This window comes from Meriones unguiculatus, chromosome 10 (genome assembly GCF_030254825.1).
Source record: "Meriones unguiculatus strain TT.TT164.6M chromosome 10, Bangor_MerUng_6.1, whole genome shotgun sequence".
In the NCBI taxonomy this organism is placed as follows: Eukaryota; Metazoa; Chordata; class Mammalia; order Rodentia; family Muridae; genus Meriones; species Meriones unguiculatus.
The window spans coordinates 109,894,407-109,912,921 of NC_083358.1; the positions used below are offsets into that span (position 1 = coordinate 109,894,407).

At 47.6% G+C, this 18,515-nt stretch overlaps 2 protein-coding genes across 3 annotated transcripts; one reads left to right on the forward strand and one right to left on the reverse strand.

Moving 5' to 3' along the window:
• Window positions 1-92: 92 nt before the first annotated feature.
• Window positions 93-8,051, reverse strand: Cdc42se1 (CDC42 small effector 1). The gene is made up of 5 exons (XM_021656844.2): window positions 7,910-8,051; window positions 4,766-5,093; window positions 4,144-4,254; window positions 3,135-3,223; window positions 93-2,311 (listed from the first exon to the last, which is right to left on the reverse strand). The coding sequence occupies exons 2-4, from the start codon at window positions 4,817-4,819 to the stop codon at window positions 3,149-3,151; spliced, it is 240 nt and encodes a 79-aa protein (XP_021512519.1). The 5' UTR covers window positions 4,820-5,093; window positions 7,910-8,051; the 3' UTR covers window positions 93-2,311; window positions 3,135-3,148.
• Window positions 8,052-8,112: 61 nt separating this feature from the next.
• Mllt11 (MLLT11 transcription factor 7 cofactor) lies at window positions 8,113-18,134 on the forward strand. Of its 2 annotated transcripts, XM_060393116.1 has the most exons (3): window positions 8,113-8,680; window positions 16,020-16,128; window positions 16,832-18,134. In XM_060393116.1, exon 3 carries the CDS (start codon window positions 16,838-16,840, stop codon window positions 17,108-17,110), a length of 273 nt encoding a protein of 90 aa, XP_060249099.1. In that variant the 5' UTR covers window positions 8,113-8,680; window positions 16,020-16,128; window positions 16,832-16,837; the 3' UTR covers window positions 17,111-18,134. The 2 variants fall into 2 exon arrangements, with proteins under 2 accessions (XP_060249099.1, XP_021512521.1); XM_021656846.2 differs by lacking the exon at window positions 16,020-16,128 and having other exon boundaries at window positions 8,121-8,680.
• The last annotated feature ends 381 nt before the right edge of the window (window positions 18,135-18,515 follow it).

Sequence of the window (18,515 nt, forward strand, 5' to 3'; positions counted from 1 at the left end):
TGGTACAGAATGCCATCTCTGCACTTTCAAAGGTCTCCTCAGCCACACCCACCTTTTGATCTAACACATTTGTATTGATTACTCTGCAACTATTTTGCTTAATTCTTTTATTGGAAAAAAAAAAAACGTATCTTAAAAGTCCATCATCCTTTTAATATAAATTACGACTCTCAAACCCATTCCAATCACCTTGTTATGTGGTGGTGGCACACACACTAGAGAAGGTAGCAGAACATCAGAGAACTGTGCCCAGAGAAATTTTCTAGTTGAGACTGGAGCTCAGGAGTCACCCACACCTCTCCTGTTAACCCCACACAGTGTCCAACCTTTTGCCATTGTGACTTGACGTTTATGGCCTTCCTGGGAGCATGCTCCCTGGGGGCACAGGTCCATCATGCCTGCAACTGTTCACAGAACCCCCAGCTATGAGCTGCTCTAAGGCAACAAGGTAAAGTTCCTTCAGGGAGGCAGGCCTGACTGGAACTGCAAGCAAACTCGGAACGGACATCTGTGACCAATCTTAGAGCCTGAAAAACTACAGGGAGCACACTGAGCTTTGGACAAATGAAACCTCAGTCAGTAGGTGAGGGTAACAGGACAGACAGAGTCAGCAGGAGTGGGTCAGTTTCCACAGCCCTGACCCATTACCACAAAACAAGCTTCCTATTACAGAGCTAATGAGACCCCAGCCCTCTCTTCTAGGAACAGGCAGGAGCTCGTCTGTCTTGTTCTGTCTTTCTAATCAGCCTGCAAAGAAAGGGCCAGAACAAAAACACCTGAGAAAACAAAGGGCCTAAAGACTCTGCTCCTACTATGCTTTTCCGTCTAAAGCAGACTCTTTGGCCAGTGCTGACACCTGATCTTCCAACCGAAGTCCCTGAGTCTTAACGCTGGGTTCCAAGACTAGAGCAGAAAGGAGCTCATAGTGCATGGACAATATAACTAGTCTCTGCAGCTTCTGATCCCCTTTCTCTGGTGCAGTTTCTGTCTCTGCACTGAGGGAGGATCTCTTGCAGAGATCAGGAACAGAAAAGTATCGTCCACGGCTATCACAGAGACTTGAGCCCATGCAAGTACAAGCAACACATCTGAAATAAAGATGTGCAGCTCTGCTGAGCCTGCCCTATGAGGGTGCTTGCTCACCCTTGGCTCAGGATGAATCACCAGACTGGGTTGGGGAGGGGATATGTGGAAATCACTGAAGGAAAAAAACATACCTTGACTCTCAAACTGTGGCTCTCAACTGTGGGTAATTTCATCCCTAGGAGACATTTGGCAATTTCTGGAGACATTTTGGTTGCCACATTCTGAGTTGGGAGGGTGCAGAGATATTGTAGTTTATACAGAACAGCTCTACATTACAAAGAATTCTGCAGCCCAAACTGTCCAAACTGTTTTCAAATGTTTGAGTTGAACGCTTACACTTCCATAAAGGATCTTAGGACCTGTGCTTTCAACCTGTTTACCTCACCATCATGGCAGGAAGTCCACCCTGAGATACAGCTAATTTTGCTACATCCTATCTTTTAATCCAGAACCCTCCTCTGCCTCTCACCTGGGCCAGCAGGGAGGCTGACAAGAAGGTGGGCCAGGACCCCCAAGTCTTACATGGAATGTGGTCAAATTAAGATCCAAATTAAAAAACAATAAGATTCCTTTCAGGGACGGGGCAAAGACAGATAGCAGAAGGATGGGGGTAATTAAAAAACTCAAATTAAAAATTTAATTAATTAAAAAAGAATATTTCTAGGAAGCTATTAATACCATAGAAGCATGGGATTAGAGGTCTAACTGGAGCAAGACCCTGGTGCCCGCAGAGACATGGCAGGGCTGTGAGCGTAAGGTCTGAAATTCGGAGTGGTGTGGGCATCGGTCGCCCAGCCCCTCAGCCTCATTCCAGAAGGAAAGAAAGGGCAGGGAAGCAGGGAGAGCCATAGCAAAGCCAGGTTCAGCTCTGTTTCCCCGCACCTACCTGCCTCAATTAAAGAACAAAGGCAAAGTTTGAAACAGGTGGCACCCAACCTTCATTCAGGAGCAGGGAACACATTCCAGGTTCCCAGAGAACCCCCAGCTCAGATTGAGGGTGTCTAGGGCTTCAGCTGGCCTACAGTAGTCACATGGTCAGTCCTGCTGCCTTGACCCCATCTCCAGGAGGGGTAGAGGCCAGAGGGAGTAGAGGGAGTCCAGCCCCCCACGTCTTTTGAGGCACTTGTCGGAGAGAGGGGTCCTTGGGTCACTGGTTGAAGGGATCTGGTGATGGTGGCATTTCTTCTGGGTTGGGCACGGAATAGGAACTCCAGGACTGCAGAACCTGAATTTCAAAATAAACAAACAAACAAACAAATAAATAAATAAATCCTCGGTGTCACTGTAGCCCAGGCTGCTTGCTCTCAAACACATAGCAATCTTACTGCTTCAGTTTCCAAAGTGCTAGATGACAGGCATGAACCAGTGTCTGGCCAAATAATTTTTTAAAAAAGGAAGCTTTGGAGACAGGCACAATAGTACACATCTGTAGAAGCAGCTCTTAGAAGTTTCTGGAAGGAGGATGCTGAATTTAAAGTCAGCCTGGAAAAGAAGTGAATTTGAGACACTTCAGCTGCCTATTTAAAAAAAAAAAAGCCTGAGGGAGAAGGCACCACATAGCACAAATTTTTGTGGGGAGTACAAGGGAGACAGGATCTTACTATGCAGTCTAAACGTCAAATTTGCAGAGAACAGCCTGCCTCTGCCTCCCGAGTGCTGGGTAAAGGTGCCAGCATGCCTGGCCTATAGTGCACATTTTAAACTTTCCATAGGGCCCTCTTTCCACAAATTCTATGCTTTTTGAAACAGGGTCCCAGGTAGCCCACGGGACCTTGCATTCACTGTGTTGTTTAAGAGAAGCTTGAACCCTTGCTTCTCCTGCCTCTACCTCCAGTGTCAGTGTGCCAGGATTACACACCCAGGCCCCAACCTTCCTGTAAAACCCGACATTTTTTTTTTTTTAATCCTGGGTTCTTGAATTTTCATTTTACTTCTGTTTTTCCACCAATTCACTTCTCATTCTTGCATCAAACAATTAAAGCTCCAAGGCAGACTGTGAGGATACGCTGGCACAGGCAGAGTGTCAAATGGGTCCTCCAGTCACTTACCTGTCCCATGGGAACTACAAGGCCCTAGAATTGCTCCATGGTCTGTCTCGGTTCCCCTTGGATCTCATCTGCTCCTGAACTGCACCTGTCTGTTGAAAAGCACAGGTCACACAACCGCCTAACTCCCCACATTCCACAGGAAGCAACAATTTACCCTGTGCCCCCAGGAGAAGCTGGACCTCAACTCTCTTCCCTAACAGGGACATTCATCTGAACAGATTAAACCTGCCCACTCTTCCTCTTAAGGAAGCCCATTGAGGACAAGGTAAAAATGAGGAGGGGATAATAATAATAAATATATAAATAATAAATAAATAAATAATAATAAACAAATAAATGAGGAGGGGATAAATAATGTGTCCATGGACCATGAGATCCCCTCACACACATTAACAAGAAAAAAATAAAAACCCATATGTTTCTGAGTTTTATAACTGGTATTAAAAACAATGACCAGATGCATTTCCCTTACTAAGAGCAGACCTGCACCACAGACATTCAGAACAGAGCCTTCCATGGTCCCACACTCCTAATCACAATGACTCACTGGGACACTGATTCAACAGGTTTTCTTTCTCCTCTTTTGCTGTTTTGAGGTAGGGTCTCCAGGCCGAGCTGGCCTCAGGCCTCCTATGCAGCTGAGAATGACCTTGAGCCTCTGCTCCCCAGTTCCTGAGAGTACAGGTCTGAGTCACCACAGCCCACTTAGGCAGCAGTGGAGACCAAAACTAGGGCTTCTGCATGCTAGGTAAGCATTCTGCCAGCCGAGCTCTGACCTGGCTCTGACTAGTTCTTAATAAGGAGGGAGAGCCATGGTTTTAGAAAAAGATCTTTAGCTATTACAACATATGTATCCCTCAGACCCACGAAGACTAGTATGCTAACTGTAAAGAAGGGAGCTGTCCCTAGAGATCAGAAATGCACACTCAGATTCTTGTCTCCCCATTAACTATTCTGTTATGTCCCTTGCGGGAAAATACCTCCAGATAAACATCCCCTTCTCTCTTACCATGGCAAGTCCATCTCCAGCCCCCATCTCCCCAGAACCGATGTGAGTCAGGTGGACAAAATTCATTGGTTCCCCAATCATGGTGCGGTCAATCCGTCTCCTCTTCTTCTTCTGCTTGGAGAAGACAAGGAGTCATGTATGCAGCCATCTCCTCTCATCAAAGTGGAGGAAGGAGAAGGGGTCGTGAGAAGCCACTAAGAGCTAAGGGTTGATTTGGCGGTCTAATGGGCAAACAAAGCTGGAGTAAGAAAAAGCAGAGACACCGGAGTGGTAGGACAGTGGCTTGCTGAGTGAGCACTTGCAAAGGACAAAGCAAGGTCACCTCTGGGTGACGGGAATGCTGACAGGCCTTATATTCCACCTATTGTAGTCCCTGCCCACCTCAGAACAGGAGCAGGTGACAGCTGTAACTCCTTCCCTCTTCTGTCATAGTCTCCTTTATTGCTCATGAACATCCCTGCCTGGCCACGGAAACCCTCAAGAGGGAGGTGAGAAAAGTGTTTTCCAGAAAGCAGATCAGAGACATTGCATCCACGACACAGCACATGGTAACCAATGTCTGTGTGTGTCGGGGAGGGACAAGGGGAGTGGGGACAAGGGGAGTGGGGACAAGGAGACTTACCGGCTGGGGCTTCTCCACCACACAGCAGCCCAGTTTGTGCCAAAATTCACTCATATTCCCTGATGGTTCCAGTTTTGGGCCTCTGCCAAAGGCCCCAGAGGGCTCTTGCTTTGTTGCTAACCTCCCAGTCCTCACTCTCAGGTGCAACAACACCCGGGGCTCACTCAACTGGATGGGTCTAGAGAAGGTAGAAGTCCTAGAGACTGGTAGTCGAGCACTGAAGGTTGGAGTCTCAGACCCAGGGCCACTAACAGCACCAGCAAGAGACTTGGGTAGGCAGGCAGGTACAGGGTTCTGTCTTCTTTAGATGTGGAATCCTGAATTTTAGCTGAAAGGAAAAAATATTAGTGAGAAACATCCCTGCCCACTCCTCAGAAACCTAATAAGCCCCCATCTTCCTATTCTCTTAGAGGCTCTACTTTTCTGTACCCCATACTGAACCCCTTCAAACATAGGAGGCTCACAGTTGCTTCTCAAAGAAAGAAGAGTGCAAAAAGACCATCAGTAGGGTAAAGAGCAAGGAAGAATGGGACTAAAAGGACGTCAGAGACAGTGAGAGAAAACCTAATAGTGACAAAAAAGAACACAGGGATGCTGCCAACTTCAGCTCCCTCTCCCTTGGCTAGGGCAGGAGGGGAGGGGTGAGTAAGTGACTCTGAAGAGGAAATAGTGGTTTTTGTTCTCACAAACAAGGCCTCCGCCCTGTCCCCTTCCTTTTGTCTTACCTTGCCCCAACACCTAAATTTTCTTTACATACAACCTAGCTCTGAGGAGACTAACTATAGTACTGTGGACCCCAGCACACACTTGTGAAGTGAGGAATTTCTTTCTTCTCACTCCATTACCTTTGTTCCTCCTCACTTCCCCCAGCTGAGGTCCAGCGGCCTCCCAGAGTCCATTTAGAGTTAATACCTGACCTTGTCCTTCTTGAAAGCTATGTGGACTGTGTGTGTGTGTGTGTGTGTGTGTGTGTGTGTGTGTGTGGCCCTCGCTCCATGTCTTGTACAGGTAGTGTGCAGTCTGTTCTGAGGACTCATTTTCCAGTCTCCCCACCCTTCTTCACATGTCCTATCGTGTGCAACTGGGCGTCTCACACCCTATAAGGCTCAGGACTCCCATCTTCCTCCCTCATGCTCTGACCTGCTCTCTCCTTTCTCCCCAACACTTCCAAGCTCCGCCAGTGAACCAGGCACAGAAACTTTCCAGTAGCACCAGTAGAACTTTCTCCCCTTTTCACTGCTGCCAGGCAGGGTTTATGTCCTGTCTGAATTTCCTCTATACAAACTGTACTTCCTTCTAGAGTACAGACCAGCTCAGGGAGTCCAATAGGGCAATTCATGAATATTAAACATTAGCATGAACAGGAATAAGCTTCTCCCTCTGGGCTTGAGGCTGGAAGCCGGGTGCTCCAGTAGCCCAGACAGACCAAAAAAACAAAACAAAAAAAGAGTTTTGTTTGTTTCTTGAATGTTTTTCTTTGTTTTCTAGCAGCCTTGAGATGAGATCACTCAAACAGTGGAATCTAGCTTCTAGGGTAGGAAAGAACCCAAGAGTCTGGGCTCTCTTTCACTTCCCTTCACACCCATACAAGGGAGGAGTAACCAGGACTGAAGTCAGAACTTAGCTGTCCAGAAAGGGGAGGCTTGGTCAGTGGGAAAGTTGGTCACAAGGCTTGTCATGATGGTGGCAGGTGGTGAAGGTTGGGGGAAATGGAGAAAACAATAAAGAATCAGAGGAAACCCCCCAACACCACCAGACAGTCCATACTGAAGCTGGGCTCTACCAGGCATTCTCCACCCTGCCCAGGGTTGAGGGGATAGAGGTGGCCAGTGCTGAGAGCGGGGAAGAGGAGGAGGGAGAGGGAAAGGAAAAGGGGCCTTGAGGGAACAAGGACGTTTCTGTTTCTCTTCCAGGGACCTGACCAGGCTGGGTGGAGGGAAAGTGTGTGTGGGACTTGGCATGAAACAACCAGTGATGATGAGAAGTGACCAGGAAATTCCACTCCCTAGGACATTAGGGTCTCTGAAACTTGGGGGCGGCGTCAGAGTGGGAAGACCGGCCAGGGTCAATGTGGTAGTGACGGGTGGGGGGGGCGGGCGGGGAGAGGAACAAAGCCAGAGAAGGAAGTCCCAAACATTGGCTGTCATTCTGCTTTAAAGCAGCCAACGAGTGGGCTGAGGACAAATGAGGCCTCAGATGGTGAATCCACTGCCCACTGCTTCATCCCCACAGTAAAAAAGGAAGGAGGTGGGAAACAGAAGGGATTAGAGGATTAGACAGCAGAAGGCCCCATCCTGACAGTGGGCCCTCTCAGTTCCACAAGAAATCTAGAACTTGGAGCGACAATCCATCAACCACTGCCATGGTCACGGTGGGCCTTCAGGACCCAAGAGCGTAGAGGGGCAAGCAGGAGAGACGTGGGGAAAAAGAGCCGAGGGGAAGGATGTACATAGGTAGTTCCCCAATCCTGTGGTAGCCCCAAACCGGTTTTCCCGGTCCCGCTGCCTCCGGCCCCAAGGCCTCCAACCCGCTCCCTGACAAGCCTTCACAAGAAGCAGCTGGAGAGAAAGAGTTGAGAATGGTATGGGCAAATTCTGGCTGGAAGCCCAGAGATGTAGCTGGTCCCTGCGTGGAGACCCTCCAAACATAGCGGGCTGCTGAGGGAAGGGAGGAATGAGCCCCATTTTCTGCCAAGTGACAGACATTTTGTCCTAGCACCAACTCTGCCCTAACCTCAGGACAGGGCTTCGGGGGGACTTAGGAGGAAACAGAAGGACACCCTCATTTCTTCCCCTCCCCCAACATCTCCCATCAGACTCCCATCTGTCCCCCACCCGCTCCGACCTAGGATGGGAACCTGGGTGGATCTTTCTGGCTCTGTCACTGTTCTCCGCGGATGCCTCAGTCTAGCTTAGACCTCCCGGGCCCCAGCTCCGCTTGGTTTTGTCTAGCACAGAAGCTCCCTCGGATGAGTGGCCCCGGCGAGGAGCCCCTTCGCACCTCCCACCCGGCTGCACGCTGCAGCGGCCGGGGCCGCGCCTCTCCCCGGCTCGCCGCCGCCCGCGCCTGGAGGGTGGCCGCGACCTCCCCCGCCCCCCGCCGCCCGCCCGCCCGCGCGCGGCCCGGCCCGCCCGGCGCTCTCACCTGCGGCTCCCCGGCGTCCAGGCGGCGGCCGCTGCTGCGGGGCGGGGGCTCCGCCACTCCGGGTCCCGGGCGGCTGCTCCGCGCGGCGGGGAGGCGAGGGCGGGCGGGCAGAGGTGGGGCCGGCCGAGGGCGGAAACGCCGGCGACGCGATTACGAAACCCGCGGGCGGCGGGCCGAGCGCAGCGCTCCGCCCAGCCCCGGCAGGGCGCGCGGCGTGGCCCGCGGGGACAGCGGGAAGCGCCGCGCCCCCGCCCCGGCCCCGTCCACCTGCTGCGGGCGCGGAGCCGCCGCCGCGCCGGCCCCTTCGCAGAGTTCCCCCAAGCCCCCTCAGCCCTTACAGTGCGGAGAAGGAGGGCCATTCTGTCGCCTAGCGGGAGGACTTTGTAACCCACGCGTCCAGTTAGAGGACGGTAAACTGCTCGGCCCCTGCACCCCCGTCGGCGCGAGGGTGCTGGAGAGGCGGGGTGCCGTGCGAGCCGACGGAGAGGCTCCAGCCCCGGCGGCCAGTCCCGGAACCTATCCCTCGAATTAGCCGAGTCAGGCAGAGAGGGGGCGGGGAGTGCTTCCGCCCGTGCTAGGAGGGGCTGCATTGCAGGGGAGACCCGGCGGCCGACTCAGTCACAAACGAGGGAGAAGGCGTGAGGAGACAAAGCCGTCTCATCCCTAACGGCTGCCTTCAGGACCCTCCTCCTCTCCAGGCCAGAGCCGACCCCCGAGCCCCTGAGGCATCCTCTCCATCTTCGGAACACCCTAGTCATTCATTGATAACAGGTAACCTAGATGAGGGACGGCTTCTCCAGCTTGAAGGACCCCATGTGAGCCCAAGGTGGTGGACAGTTGAAGAGAGAGGGGGGCGCTATGGACAATGGGTAGTTAACTATCTGTTACCAGATTATTATCTCTGTTAAGATCTCCATCTATGCCACATCATGGACCTAGGCATTCATTTCTAACCTGTAATCGTTTCTCGGCATTTAGCTCTTCATTTCGTGTATCCATTTTCCTATAATTTTTGCCCTGTGCATCTAATGGCTTCTCTCTAGTGTCTAGTTATCTGTATCTCCCTTTTCAAGCTATAATTTTTGCTACCAGTTATTTGGTGAGTCTTTATTCCTACTGTAATTATTGTAGCCTCTACTTCAATATATTTACACACACACACCTCACTGTTCTGTCTCTGTTGTAGGGAGTTTGGGGGAGTAGGGGACTCCTTTCTTTTTTCCTTATTTTAAAAATATGGGATGCTATTGAGAGTGATCGGAACCGTTAACAATGTACTCCCTGTCTCAGATTTTTGCTCTTAAAGAGGTTAGAGGTGGGACAGGTGGAAGCAGCTGTGGAAATGCCTGATGGCATGCTGAAAAATCACGGTAGTGCACAGGAATTACTGAGAAAACAGATTTATCTTTACAGCTCCTCCTAGTAAGCGGGGAAGGTTGTGGCTAATAAAATCCTAGAATAACGTGAGAAATACCAGGGAGCTTCCATTTCCATCCACCACCAGCCCTCCGTAGACTGTTCATGGTGGCGGCATGACACAGCAAGATCCTGTGGAGTAGGCCTTGGATGCTTGTGGGGGGAATCTGGACAAAGGGTATTTGGGTGTGTCCATGTGGCTTAAAGAAATTGTATCTTTTTAATGTGTGTATTTATTAAGCATTGCATCTCCAAGAATAGACAATGAAATTTAGAAGTTACTCTGCCTAAAATATCTGGGTAGCTCAAAATGGATGGCAGTGGGAAGCATTTATTGAGCATATAGCATGTCATTAGTCACCATCTGGAGCCGTTAAGATAAACAAAAAATAGATACAAAGATGGATGAAGAGCGTCTAGGGAAAGAAAGGGAAGCTAGCTGAGAAGCGGCCTGTCTTTTTTAGATTTTAATGCCACATATGCCTACATGTCTGTTTTCCGGCATGACTTTGGGTCTCTCTCTACATGTCTCTGGGTCAATGGCATAGCTAGAGATTTTCAGCCTTTTAGTATTTCACAAAATTCCCTTTAAATGATTTTGCTTCGTATTGTTTTTTTTTTGTTCGTGTTCTTATTCTTTTGATTTTGGGGGTTTGGACTCAGTGCTGGGTCCAACTGGGCTTCAACTCAGCCCAGGTTGAACTCACAGTCCTCCTGCTTCAGCCTCTTATGTGCTGGGATCACAGCTCCACTGCCACACCAGACTCCAGCTTTTAAATTGGATGGTAGTTCCTCCAGTCCTTGATAAATTATTTAGGCAACTCTTATACATGTTATGGTTGTTAGGAGTCAGTTTATCAACGCTGACTCAAATTCTCCCATAGTCTCTACTCACTTTGTTTTTTACAGCAGTCTCTTGTAGCCAAGGTTGATGTCAAATTCCTGATCCTTCTGCCTCCACCTGCCAGATGCTGGGGTCACAGGAATTCACCATCATACCCACCTCTCCTCCCATTCAGATTAGAACCACAGACAGTAGTCAACAGAATATACTAAAACAATAATTGCTTTTGAGAAGTAAATTCGTGGCTGGGAGTAATGACAGCAGCCTGTAATCCCAGCAGGACTCAGGGTGGGAGGCAGGGATCCCAAACTAAAAGCCAACACTTGGGCTACAGGTCAAGACCTTATTTAAGAAATGAAAATAAGCTGGGTTCATGACTATAATCCCAGCACTCGGAGAAGCAGAGGCATGCGAATCTCAGAGTTCAAGGCTAGCCTGGTCTACAGAGTGATTCCAGGAAAGCCAAGGCTATATAGAGAAACCCTCTCTCAAAACAAAACAAAACAAAACAAAAAACCACAAACAAAACCACAAAAAAATGTACTTTTTAGATAGGATCTTACTGTGTAACCCTGGTTGGCTTAGGACTTAAAAGAGATCAGCTTGCCTCTGGCTCCTGGGTGCTGGGATTAAAGGTGTGCACTACCACCACAGGCTCAAAATTCTTCATGGGGCTTAGTGGTACATGTCTGTATTTCCAGTTCCTAGGAGGCTGAGACAGATTGCTGAGGGTATGAATAGGTATTCTCTGCAAAATGAGCCAATTCAAGCCAAATTAAAGTATAAAGGCAGTTTGTTGGGGGCAGTTCTGGCAGTTCCTTGACAACGCTCCCATAGAGAGAGAGGAAATGCAAAGACAGAGGAGGAAAGAACCATGTCTGGATTATATAGTAAAGTGCCTCTGGGGCCATTGGAAAGCTCAGGGTCTAGGGCTGAGTGTGCAGGCTTGTCCTCTAACAGGTAGGGTCTGAGGGATGCTGGGAGAACCTGGAGGACAGGTCTATGGTTAAATAGGCAGGTCAGCTTGTCCTGGGTCTAAATCCCAACAAGGTATCAGGATGGGCCTGGGGAGATGGCTCAGTGGACAAAGCAAAGTCCTTGTCACTCAAGTTGAGGACCTGAGGTGGGATTCCCAGAACCCACATAAAGCTGGACATGGGAATGTGGCTGTCACCCCAGTGCTCTCTTGAGATGGACGGTGGAGGAGGAGACTCCTCGGAAGCTTACAGCCTGCTTGCCTCCTTTACAAGGGCAAACAATGTGGAAGAAAGGACTGATGCCTGGGACTGTCACCTCTGCATAGGCACAGGCCATGGACACCACAGCCCTCTCACGTGCACACACACTTTTTTTTATTTTTTTTATTTCAAATTTTAAAGATTTTAGCTGGGCGTGATGGCACACGCTTTTAATCCCAACAATCCCAACCCTTGGGAGGCAGATGCAGGCGGATCTCTTGAATTCGAGGCCAGCCTGCTCTGCAAAGCAAGATCTAGGATAGACAGGGCTACGTACAGAGAGAAACCCTGTCTGAAAAGCCCCAAAAAATACCACCAAAAAAAAAAAAAAATATATATATATATATATATAATGTATGTCAATATATATATATATAATGTATGTCAAGTGTGTGCTTGGCGCTGAAGAAGACTGGGTGTCAGAACCCCTGGGTGTCAGAACCCCTGGAACATGCCTTGGTTGTCAGTTGCCATGTGTGTGCAGGGCACCCAACCCAGTGCTCTCAGCAATCTCTGCAGCTCCAGCTTTAAGGACGTGTATTAAAAACTGCGGGACTTGGGAGGTACGTAAAATGGCTAGGCAACCTAACCAGTTACTGAATAATCTAACACAGCCAGGGTTGTATAGTGAGACCTGTCATGTTAATAACAAGAACGAATAACATTTTAAGCTAGCTGTGACGACGATGCTCATCTAACCTCAGCACTCAGAATGCTGGAAGTGCTAACTGGGGAGGAGCTTGAGCTGGAGGCTAGCCTGGGCTATATAATAACTACCTAGATATCCTGGTTACATAGCTAACTAGACCCTAGCTCAAAAGACAAAAACAAAGCTTTTTTCCCCTAACGATTCTGCCCCCCCCCTTTTTAAAAATGAACCTATTATGGGCTGGAGAGATGGCTCAGAGATGTTCTTAGCACTGGCTGCTCTTCCAGAGGTCCTGAGTTCAATTCCCAGCAACTACATGGTGGCTCACAACCATCTATTCTGGGAGCTGATGCCCTCTTCTGGCATGGAGGCGTACATGTGCATAGAGCACTGGTACATAAAAATAAATAAATTTTAAAATTAAAAAAAAAAAAAGAGCCTATTATACAATCTTCCAGGAGTCAGAAGGATCAGAAGTTCAAGGTCAGCCTCTGCTACTTAACAAAGGCCACTAGCTACCTGGGACACTGTCCCTAGAAAAACAGTATTATATGCCTGCAATATAATAAGGTCACTCTGTAGGAGACTTACAAGGAAGAAAAACAATTGTTTTAAGTCAGCTAGCTAGGAGAAACCTGGTAATGTAATAAACATTCCTGGTAAGCAGAGTCAGCGCTGACTTCTTGTTTTGTTTTGGTGTTTGAAACAGGGTTTCTCCTTATTAGCCCTGGCTACCTAGACTTTGTAGACCAGGCTGGCCTCAAACAGCAATCTGCCTTCTCCTACCTCTGGAATTAAAGGCTCAAGCCTGGCTCATCAGCACTGACTTTTAAGGCTTGCTCTGTAGTTTCTGTAGTCCCAGACCTAAGGGATTGGTTCGTTCAAAGGTGTTATAGGTGAAGTCATGCTTGCTAGGTCTAAGAGCACATCTGCAAATTACTATGGAGAAGATCAGAGCTGAGTTTATGGGACGATGACCTCACCTTTCTACAAACTCTGCTCTGCTTCAGACCCGTCATCACCCTTGGTAAGCCTCTTTGCTGAGTAATGTTCAGTTCCCAAGGGCTTGTTCTGGAGCTTGAAAACAGACTCAGATAGACCCAGATTTTTTTTTTTTTTTTTTCTGTTTTGTTTCAAGACAGAATTTTTTTTGTGTAGCATTGGCTGTCCTGGACTTGCTCTGTAGACTAGGCTATCCTTGAACTCACAGAGATGGCCTTCCTCTGCTCCTGAGTTCTGGGATTAAAAGTGTGTGCAGCACCATTACCCAGACTAGAATTTGCGTTTTAAGGCTAGGTATCCTGGATCATGCCTGTAATCCCGTCATTTGGGAGATGGAGGCAGGAATATTAGGGTTACATTTTAAGTTAGTCTGAGAGCTTTGAGATGTCTGAAAACAAAACAAATTTAAAGACTCAAGGTCAGTTCCCAGTACCCCTTGCTGGCTCAAAAACCACCGTAATTCCAGCTCCAAGAGAACCAACATCCTTTTCTAACATCTTGCACACATATACCATACATACATACATTCACAAAAATAAATACACATAAATTACAAATTTTTCCACTTTTTATTTATATTTTTATTAATTATTCACTTTGTATCCCAGCTGTAGCCCCTTCCCCTCTCTCGTCTTCTCCCATGCCCCTCCCTCAGTCCACTGATAAGGGAGGTCCTCCTACTCTTCCCTCTGACCCTATCCTATCAAGTCTCATCAGGACTGGCTGCATTGTTTTCCTCTGTGGCCTGATAAGGCTGCCCACCTTCAGGGTGAGGTGATCAAAGAGCCAGCCACTGAGTTCTAATTACAATTTTTTTAATGAAGAAAAAGAGCTGAGGAGATGGCTCTGTGGGTAAGACCGCATACATGTCACATGTGGATGGTGGTGGCACACGCCTTTGATCCCATCACTAGGGAGGGAGAGGCAAGTGGATCTTTGAGTTCAAGGCCAACCAGGGCTGCACAGAGAAACCCTGTCTCAGAAAAGAACCTGAGTGCAAATCCTCAGCACTCAAATAAAAACCTGGGTTTGGTTGCCTATATCCATAGCCACAGCAGTATGGGAGGGTGGAGACAGAAAGATTGTTGGACTTGGTGGCCATCAGCCTAGCTCCAGTTTAGTGGGAGACCCTGTCTCAAGGGACTAGGATACATATTGACAGGGCAGGACATCTGAGGTCCTCCGCTTACCTCTCTCCCTCCACACACTCTTGGAGGTGTGTACCCTTGTGTACACCTGTGTATGTCTGTCTACCCTTGCCCAAGATTAAGGAGAAAAAGCAAAGTCTGAAGCCAAGTGTGGGACACACACTTAGAATCCAAGCATTCTGGAGACTAAGGTAAGATTGACAGAAGGACAATTGCCAGAAGGCTCAGGTGGACTAGGTATTGAGTAACAACAGCTGGGGAAATAGAGGAAGACCTTATCTCAAAAAACAAAAGCAGCCCAAAAGTTCTGGACCTAGTATGGTGATAATATTCCCATAATTCTAGCACTAGTGGCCCCTCCCCAAGAAGAGTGTGTTCAAAGCCAGCTTGAACTAGAGTTTACTTTGAAGCAAGAGTCAAAAGCAAAAACAAAACAAAAAACCCATCTCTGGTCTATCCACAGACCATTTGGCTCCACAGTATAGACTGTGTTCTAGGGTTAAGTTATTTTCCTACTTTGGTTTAGACAATTCACATCATATAGGGATGATTTGGAACCTACTTAAGACCACTTTTTAGGAGTCCCAGGCTGGTTAGAGCTGATAATGTGCTCCAGAAAGGATTTTTGTAACTCTGACTTCTATTTTTGGTGGCAGTGGAATGTTCTCTTTGCTCCTCTGGGAACATTTAAACTAAAGCTTTTTGCCCTTTCCCTTGCTAGTAAGTAAACTTTATGGAATGGGTGAAAAGCAAAGATACTACAACGGATTGCTAAAACATGGAAAGAGTAGTTGAGCATGGTTGCACAAGCCTTTAATCCTGGCACTCAGAAAGCAGAGGCAGGTGGTGCTTGATGAATTCAAGGCCAGCCTGGTCTGTATAGTGAGACCCTGTCTCAAGAAAAAGAGCTGAGATTCTGCTGAGGTACCATTTCCTTCCAATCTAAAATTTACTTTCTTACCTTGTATGACCAACCTGTTTGCTCTCTGTTGTTAAGATGTACTTTAGCATTTGGATCAGAGGGGAAAGATCCTGGTGTAGTGGGGAAAAAAATAATTTTACCACCTGGGTTTGTTTTGAGGAGAGATAGGCCAGAGAGACATAATGAATTCTTGTCACCCTAAGGACAAATATGTGACAGTAGCAAAGTATCCACTGTGTTAGTGAGGACAGAGTAATGTTAATATGTTAAGGTCTAGCTAGTACCTTACTCAAAAGTGTTCATTTTTTGGTTTTGTTTTGTTTGTTTTTTGAGACAGAGTCTATGTATCCTGGAACTTGCTATGTAGACCAGGCTGGCTGGCTTTGCACTCACAAAGATTGCCTGCTTTTGCCTCCTGAGTGCTAGGATTAAAGGTGTGTGCCATCACATCTACCCTTGTGGGTGGATTTCTATCCAGAGGAATTTTTGGTCTGTTTAAGGTGATAAACACCAAAACACATGTCCAGGCCATTGTAATCTATAACCCAAACATGTTGGAACCAGGTAAAACTGCAGGGTTCTGGGGAAGGCAGTGCTGGAGGCAGCTGGGTAGTAGACCTCAGCTGCTTTGGGGGTAATGTCCTGGAAGAGGTGACTTTGAAGTTGGGTTTAAAGGCAGAAGGAAAAATAGACCATGTCATGGAAGACCTTTACAGAAGCATCATAACGTATTACATTGACTTGAGGGAACCAGATATTAATGTTTGGGAATGTGTAGAGTCCTTGACCACTACATGCAAGGTCCTGGCTTTGATTCTCAGCACAATAATTATTGAGCATGAGGGACCACCTGGGAATGACAAAAAACAACTGGGATTCTTTGAATTGAAGCCAGGTGCAGAGAGCTCTTGAAGGGCGGGTGAACTGTTCTGAGAGACAACCAGCTGTGAACTATCTGCAACCAGCTGTCAACCACAGAGCAAAGTGACCTGATTTTCAGGTACAAAAACCCTGTGCTTTGCACGTTCAGGGTCGTCTCCTGCTTTTGGAGGGGCGACCTTATCTCGATAGCAATAAAACCTCTTGCTTTTGCATCGAGCTGTGGTCTGTGAGGGTTCCTGGGAAGGGCGCGATCCTGAGCAGTGAGACTCCAGGTCTTACAAGCAGGCCTGTAATCTCAGTTACTTAGGAGGCTTGAGGCAGGAAGATTTCAAGTTCAAGGTTGGACTAGGCAAGTCAGTTAAGATCCTGTCTCAAAGGTAAAGAGAGGGCTAAGGATATCACTCAGTGTTAGAACAGTTATTTGCCCAGCACATACCAGTGTCCGTTAACCCTCAATACTACACACAGAGAGTGGGGCCAGACTTTGGAAAGCCTCAAAAATCAGACGCATGGGCATAGAGGCAGGCATGATACACTTCCTGCCTAGTATGCATAAGCCTGAGGTGTGTTACTGGAGGAAAAATTAGGGCCAAGATGAACCTGATGCAATGGGCAATCTCTAGATGCCTATGGCTAGTCTCTAGTCTCCAAGATGGGGAAAAGTTAGGAGCTGGTGGTCATAGAAAGAGTCCTGGTACTTGTCTTAGAAAACTTGGCCTGTTCACTAGAGCAAACAGAAAGGAGCAGTTTAAGCAAGGGAAGGCTTGGGACAAGGAGCTTACTCTAGTGTGAAGACTAACAAGCAATTTGTTCTTCCCTAGGGAATTATGAGAGATCCTGTGAGTAGCCAGTACAGCTCCTTTATTTTCTGGAGGATGCCCATCCCGGAACTGGATCTGTCGGAGCTGGAAGACCTGGGCCTCTCAGCTACATCTACCTACAAGAGCAAGGATGGCAGCAGCGGCAGCAAAATGGGCGGGCAAGCCACTGGAGCAGGGCAGAAGGGCCCTGAAGGTGACCCTCTCCTCGAGTACACCACCTTCAACTTCTGGAGAGCCCCCATTGCCAGCATCCACTCCGTTGAGTTGGACCTGCTTTAAGGCCGAGCCTTCCCTCTCCCACCCTGACCCTCGCCGTCTCCCCTTTTAAGCCCCCTCCCCTCTAAGCCTTCCACTTTACTCTTGTTCTCTTCTCTATTGTGCTGGTGGTGCTGATGAATCTGCCAATTGAATTGTATGTTTGTATGTATGTGTGTATTTATTTATCTATCTATTTATCTATTTATTTATCTGCCTACTCCATTTCCCTCAAGCCCTCTAGGTACAAAGTCAAGGGTTTAATCAATGGAGTACTAAATCATAGGGGTTCCTCCCCACAACCCTGACAATATTAATCCCAGAAAACTGCCCTTCCTGGGGGCACCAGAGAGAAGTACAGTTATGCAAAGTGGGAGGCCGATTTTGTTGTTGTTACATTTTAATCAGTGTCCAAGATAGTTGAACTTCCCTAATTTCCTGCACCATGCCAGTAAGCAAATATTTCTTCAAGAAGTAGTGAGACAATTTCTACAAAACAGGATTCCTAAAAGGCTGAGGTACTAAGTTCTGCTGCTTCTTCCCCAGAAACATGGTGGTAGTTAGAGGTACAGAACAAGAGCGAACAGTTCATCCTGGTGAATGGAAATGAGGAAAAGCATGGACTCATTTCAGAAATTTTTCCTTTAACATCCACCTCACAACTCTGCCCTCAGCTGTGGGTTGGTAGAAATGTTCAGAAAATCAGATTTGAGACTTCACAGGAAAACCTTACTGTTATATAATTTGTAAAAGGCAAAAAGTTTATAAAATCTAAAAAAAAATAAAACAAAAAACCAGTATTATTGGATAGTTTACATAAAATTGTGATTTTGGTCATGGAACAGGCAGAGTGCTTTGGTCCTTTGTGTTTCAGTCTTGCCTTTCTGTAGCTGAGTGTGGTAGGAATCAGTGGTTCCGGGGCATAGTTCTTCAGCTACCGTAAGCAACCACAGGCAGACCCCACACCTGTCCCCATTTCTTCCAAAATGACTGCAGCTGGACTGTGCTGCCATTCATTCATTTCTTTAATAAAGATGTTAAATCCTAAGTGTGGGTTTTAGTTTTCTTTCAGTGAAGCACTACAGATCTCAGAAATTACCCCTCCTTCCACGTTCAGCTTTTCTTATCTTCCTAATACTGACTCTGAGAAAGAAAGATTTGGGATTTGGACTTAGCTCAGTGGTAAAAGTGCTTGCCAGGCATCCACAAGGCCCTGCTAGAGTTCCTCTATAAGCAGCCAGTGCCCCTAAACTATAAGCCATATTCCCAGGCCACTGTTTGTTTTTTGAGACAGGGTTTCTCTAAGTAGCCTTGGCTGTCCTGGACTCACTTTGTAGACCAGGCCTGGAACTCAGAGATTCACTTACCTCTGCCTCCTGAACGATGGGATTACAATTAGCTTTATTTTTAACTTTTTTTTTTAAGACAG

Excerpts from the sequence above, each read along its gene's own strand:
- Cdc42se1 (XM_021656844.2), bottom strand. The coding sequence starts at position 4,819 with ATGAGTGAATTTTGGCACAAACTGGGCTGCTGTGTGGTGGAGAAGCCC. Across the intron at positions 4,255-4,765 it reads TGGTGGAGAAGCCCCAGCCG|AAGAAGAAGAGGAGACGGAT; the intron begins GTAAGTCTCCTT and ends TTCTCCAAGCAG. Across the intron at positions 3,224-4,143 it reads CTGGAGATGGACTTGCCATG|ACAGGTGCAGTTCAGGAGCA; the intron begins GTAAGAGAGAAG and ends GCTTTTCAACAG.
- Mllt11 (XM_060393116.1), top strand. The coding sequence starts at position 16,838 with ATGAGAGATCCTGTGAGTAGCCAGTACAGCTCCTTTATTTTCTGGAGG.